The following is a 5,478-nucleotide window of genomic DNA, read 5'->3' on the forward strand; positions in this document are numbered from 1 at the left end:
CCTCTCCCCTCCCCCCGCCCCCCCCCCCCCCCCGCCCCGAGTCTTTCCTTCCCTATTAGAAAAGGAAACTTGGGTCCAATAAGGAATTAAAAATACCTTAGTAAGACAGTTACTACTCTGCTATTGTTGTACTTTACCTGAGTAAGTAGGTGCCTTGTTTCCTAAAAACGCCGCTAAAAGGGAAAGCGTTAGGTTTTCACCCAATTTTCTGCATGTATAACAGGTGCTAATGTTGGCAGAGCAGTCGTGGCCTCTTCTGGCACTGTACCGGCCTTTCCTTGAGCTGGCACTAGTGTCTGTACAGCTGAATTGCAAAGTAGCACTTCGTAGCACTGATGGGAGCTCACAGCTGGTTGGTCTGAGTTTCGGCCAGGCCTGGGCTGGGTCCCGATTCACTTCATCCTGCAGGTACGTGGACAGGGGAGCAGGACAGGAACAAGCTGTGGGGTGTGGGAGCAGGGTTCCTTTGTGGAGTGGTGCAGCAATTGGTAAGTAATTTTAGTAAGTGTGTCATAGTTCAGTATCAAGAATTGAATAGTTTGATCAGGTGAGTCAAAATCTGTTCTGAAAATTTAGCAATGGTCACCTTAATAAATGTTCTGAAAAGCTAATTACTCTTTCATCGGGTGGTTGTGCTGTAATGCTTAGAGTGCTATACTGAGACCAGACACCCACTCCTCAGTGTGCGAAGTGGAAGCCACTCTGTCACGTACAGATAGGAACATTAGCTTTGTGTCCTCATGTGCTTTAGCTTCCTGTAGTCAGTGCAGTTGCCATAAATATCAGGGTAGGTGACCATTTGGCTCAGAGCATTTAACTGCAGTCTGACTCACAGGTAGGTCTTCGAGGGCTTCTCTGCAGGGGCATTAGCTTTGCAAAAATCCCAGCTTTGATCTTGCACCTCTGGAAGATGGCTGAAGTATGAGAAGCGCCTGTGGTCTTCTGTGCCTTAGCAACAGCAGCTTGTGCTGGGTGGCTGTTTGCTTTCTCCTGGAATGCAGACCTGCATTGTGGGCTTGGCCAGAGTTGCCAGGAGAATAACTGAAAGTGGTGGGGAGTCCACAGCTGAGGCGTGTCGAGCTGGGGTCGCTTTCACCAGCCGATCAAGTATGGCCACGCTTGAGCGCTGCAGGTGAGTTGTCACTGTAGAACTGTAAATGCACAGGAGTTGGCCAAGAGTCTTGCAGCATTTTCTGGTGCCCTGGACAGGCTATTGGTTGTTGCGATGTTTGCGGAGAGCCAGAGGATACCAAAGAACATGGGAGTTAAAGTCTGTGTATGTAGGAGGTTGTAGCAAGAAGTCAGAACAGTGATTCTTCAGCTCTCATACTGTACTGACTTCATCTGGGTCGTACTCATAGCAAATTTGTTGAATGCTCCATTCCTTAATAGTATCAGTGCCCAAAAAAATGGGCTTTTCAGTGGGTGTGCTTTGGATCTTTAACTCTTTGGGTGACAAAAAGCATAATTAAGTCTACCTATGTAGCTGTTAGAAATGACTGAAATTTTGCCATCATTTGCCAGCTTGTCTTTAAAAGTTTGTCAGAATCTTGATTTGCTGTAACACTTACTTTGGTCTCCTAAGTTTTGATAGCTTCTTCAAGGAACATCACGAGGTTTTGGGGGGTTTTATGCCCTGAATGCATTGTATCTCTCTTTATTCTTCGCATCTTTTTTCAGCTTTAAGTATCTTTTAAAGGTTATTAATAGTAATTAATAATAATTAATAAGCTAGTATGCAACTCTTAAGAACAGGAAAAACTGCTGTAGTTGTGTATCTGGAGAAAGGTAAGGAAAGCCAGTGTTAGGTTTACTGGCAGCATGGAAGGGGGTGAGGTTTTTTCAATATTGATGAAGGATAGAAAACTTGATTTGAACTTCTCTTAAATGGTCTGTTCACAGGCAGCCTGCTTCTGCAAAGTGGTACGACCGAAGGGACTATGTCTTTATTGAATTTTGCGTTGAAGACAGTAAAGATGTTAATGTAAATTTTGAAAAATCCAAACTTACGTTCAGGTAAGTAACTTGGGCCTTCGCAAAGGTGAAAGGCATGGCGGGGGGGTACCTAAAGGCTATGCTGATACTGATTAGGTGACAAATTTTTCTTAAAGTAGCAAAGTCTGTTAATAAAGCGTATTTGTTCTTGAAGACATTTCCTGCTGAACACAAGCATTTTTTTTTCTCTTAACAGTTGTCTTGGAGGAAGTGATAACTTTAAACATTTAAACGAAATTGACCTTTTTAATAATATTGATCCAAATGTAAGTATCCTCTTACTGTGTTCTTAGTGCTGTATCCTGAAAAATACCACCCATTCTTTAGGCTGCTTGCAGTATTGTGGGCAAATTGCTGCTTAGACCATAAAAGCATGCTCAAATTCAGATCCATGAAGGCATCTCTGGATGGTATTTTTCAGGACAAGAATAAGTTGGTAGCTTAAGACAAATGAGTCTAATATAAGCAGTTTCTGATGAAGTTGGTGATGGTTATACTAACAGATGTTTGCCTTTTTTCAGGAATCAAAGCATAAAAGAACAGACAGATCCATCTTATGTTGTTTACGAAAAGGAGAGTCTGGTCAGGCATGGCCAAGGTTAACAAAAGAGAGGGCAAAGGTGGGTTTGGGCTCCTTGATGGCCAGGGTAGTAGTGCCTGTTGCCTCTCCTCATGCTCATGTTTAAATTGTGTAGCAGTTAATGGATCACTTACCTTGCTTCTTATCAGAACGGCAGTTCTTAGTAACTTCCCTTTTCTAACAGTAACAGCTTGTTACTTGCTTGTCCTTAAATAACTTCTTGTATTGATGTGCAGCTCAACTGGCTCAGTGTGGACTTCAACAACTGGAAAGACTGGGAAGATGATTCAGATGAAGACATGTCCAATTTTGATCGCTTTTCTGAGGTATGGGAAGATGATGAGTACCTGGGGATTTGGGTTTCCTTCTGGGCAAGCAGGGACTGACAGCTACAGGAAGAGGCGTCTTCCTTGGTATCCCTCCTCCTGGTGCTTTCCTGGCTGCTAGTCTCGGTGCAGGCTCTGCTGCTGAGGCACAGCCGTTGCCAGCTTTAACCTGTGCTGTGGACTGTCGGCATGGCAGTGAGATGACCAGTTTGTGTTTGCTATCAGATGGAAAATGAATGTATGTCCCTTTACAGATGCTGGCACTAACTCGGTGCACTGATTGGTTTGCAAGGCAGTTAATTTAAATTTTGTTGCATGCTCACCTTTTAATTTCTGCATATGTGCAGCTGATTTGTCAAAACAACTGGTGGCTGTTGGTTATAACAGTTTTAAGCTATTTTTTAGATTTTTATAGTGCTCCCCTAGCTCTCGTAGAGAGTGGGGTTGGCTTCACCCTGTAATGTGGCTATTATCTCCCTGGAACAGATGATGAACAACATGGGTGGAGATGACGATGTAGACTTGCCAGAAGTAGATGGGGCAGATGATGTAAGTACTTTGCTGTATAAATACATGCAGGGCTGGCACAGTGTCCTGTATATTCATTGCTGCTTGCTGAAATCAAACTTGCATTCCCTCTTCAGCACTGTTAAAACTTAAATAGCACCAAACCTTGTCTGGACAAATGATGTCATCTGGAAAAGTCACACCCTCCGCTCTAGCTGAGGGTGTGGTGTCAATGCTTGCAGTGCCCCAACAGCTTGGTGTCGCCTGCCTCTGCAGTGACCCCTGGTTATCGCGCGTCTGTAGGCTCTGGCCAGTGAGGCCAAACAAAGCACGTCCTGTGGAACCTGGAGTTCCTCAACATACAGGCTCTGACTGAGAGCATGCTTGCCCCTAGACTTTGGAAATGGCAGCTCGTTTTCTGGGTTAGTGGTAGTAGAGGGAAAAGTGCCTTCAAGTGTAGTCTGCTCCAGTTAATGTTTCTTCTTCTTTCCAGGACTCACCAGACAGTGATGACGAAAGTAAGTTGGTGTTCTCATTTGCTTCCGCACACTATGCAGCTGTGCGAGTGCTTGCTGAATGCTCCTAGTTGAGCCAGAGCCTTGAGCAGAGCTAGCAGATGTTCTGTACTGTCAGTCTCGCTAAATCCTGGCTGCGAGCTAATGCCAGTGCCTTTCGTGAGCAGTGTGAGAACATAATCTAGCAAAAGCCTTTCCATGTCAGTTTGACCTTCCCAGACAGCTGTAGTCCTGGGAGGCTTTGGCTTTAAGAGCAGGAGGCATGTGCATGAGGCAATCGGTGTGCGTGGTGCTGGCCCTGCTCAAGTAACTTCTGCATTTGCAGCAGTGGCTGTGCACAGATCTTCCTTGCGCAGAACCAGGGGTAAGGTCAGAGGCCTTAAACTGCCTCATGCCCCTCTTGCTTGAGGGATGGATCTTCCTGCTTGTGTCTGTTGTGACATAATGGGGCTCCTGGTTGCCTTGTTTGTTGGTTTTTTTTTTTTTAAACAAAACAACAACCACCCCCCCCACCCACTAATGCTGTTCTCTTTCTCTTAGAAATGCCGGATCTGGAGTAAGGAAAACTGTTGTCTTCAGGGTTTGGGGAAAGAACTTCATCACAACATTTCATAATTGAGATAAGAATTCCTGAGTTGATAGCCCTAAAGGGAGATCCTGCATCCTTTAACCCATTTTCAGTCCATTTTAAATGGCTTCACTGATGGTAGGTGTGTACCATTGCACGGGGCGGTCTTAAGCCATGAGAGGCAATAACGTTATGCATGAACCGTTTTCCAGACTTCCAAAAAAAAAAAAAAACCCAATTGAGGTGTAGGCAATCGATACAGAAGCATTGCAATAAAGTTTACAGAGCCTCCTTGCCTTGTAGCAGATGTAATTACAACGGGAGAATCCTGAATTTACACCAAGTGGTAGATGAGCATTTTCTTTTCTTCCCCTCTGTGACCTGAAATTGTACATTTGTACCAGGAACAAAACTGGTTGAAACAAGGATGTTGTAATTGGCTCACAAATTTAGCAGGCGCTGTGCAGTACCTCTGTGGTGTCTTCAGGTCTGTTCTGCTAAAGTTTATATTGAAAAGGAAACAAAATTCTCCTCATTTGGTGTTCAGTGCTGAGGCGCGTGCCCCGACCTGGCACAGGTGGCTGGAGCCTGTCCCCTGGTACCGTTTGACCCTAAAGCTTTACATCTAGTCTGGGGTGCGAGTGGCTGTACATTGTTGCTTGTCAATCTGTACGTTTAGACCAAATCGTATTTGCACTGTGGGTATGGAAGCGAGTGACAGACTGTTGGGTGTACGCACGTGGGGCGGCTTCTAACCGGGCTGAAAAACCTCAATTTATGTTCAGAGCAGCGGGGATTTTTTTAATGTCTACATTCTTTCTAATAAACTGTTGAAGACTCCCTGGCTCTCCTTCCGCCTCGGCCCTGTGCCTTCATCTGCCCGTGCCTGGGGTGGGCTTCTCTCGGGCGGGGGCAGCCGTGGGCCGGTGGCCCCCTGGGGCGGTGCTGCGACCCCAGGGCCGCGCTCGGGCACCGAGGAAGGCTCCG

The 5,478-nt window shown here is 45.6% G+C and overlaps 1 protein-coding gene across 1 annotated transcript in view; it reads left to right on the forward strand.

The window, feature by feature from the left end:
* PTGES3 (prostaglandin E synthase 3 (cytosolic)) overlaps positions 1 to 4,782 on the forward strand; it is a gene marked incomplete at its 5' end in the record, with an annotated part of 7,543 nt that extends 2,761 nt beyond the window's left edge. The window contains 7 exons of the mRNA XM_010286181.1: positions 1,903 to 2,016; positions 2,192 to 2,261; positions 2,517 to 2,615; positions 2,812 to 2,901; positions 3,388 to 3,450; positions 3,902 to 3,926; positions 4,464 to 4,782. Of these exons, the coding sequence (XP_010284483.1) occupies positions 1,903 to 2,016; positions 2,192 to 2,261; positions 2,517 to 2,615; positions 2,812 to 2,901; positions 3,388 to 3,450; positions 3,902 to 3,926; positions 4,464 to 4,483 (481 nt within the window). The remainder of the gene's footprint in view (positions 1 to 1,902; positions 2,017 to 2,191; positions 2,262 to 2,516; positions 2,616 to 2,811; positions 2,902 to 3,387; positions 3,451 to 3,901; positions 3,927 to 4,463) is intronic.
* Between the last annotated feature and the right edge of the window lie 696 nt (positions 4,783 to 5,478).

This window comes from Phaethon lepturus, unplaced genomic scaffold (assembly GCF_000687285.1).
Source record: "Phaethon lepturus isolate BGI_N335 unplaced genomic scaffold, ASM68728v1 scaffold51544, whole genome shotgun sequence".
NCBI lineage: Eukaryota > Metazoa > Chordata > Aves > Phaethontiformes > Phaethontidae > Phaethon > Phaethon lepturus.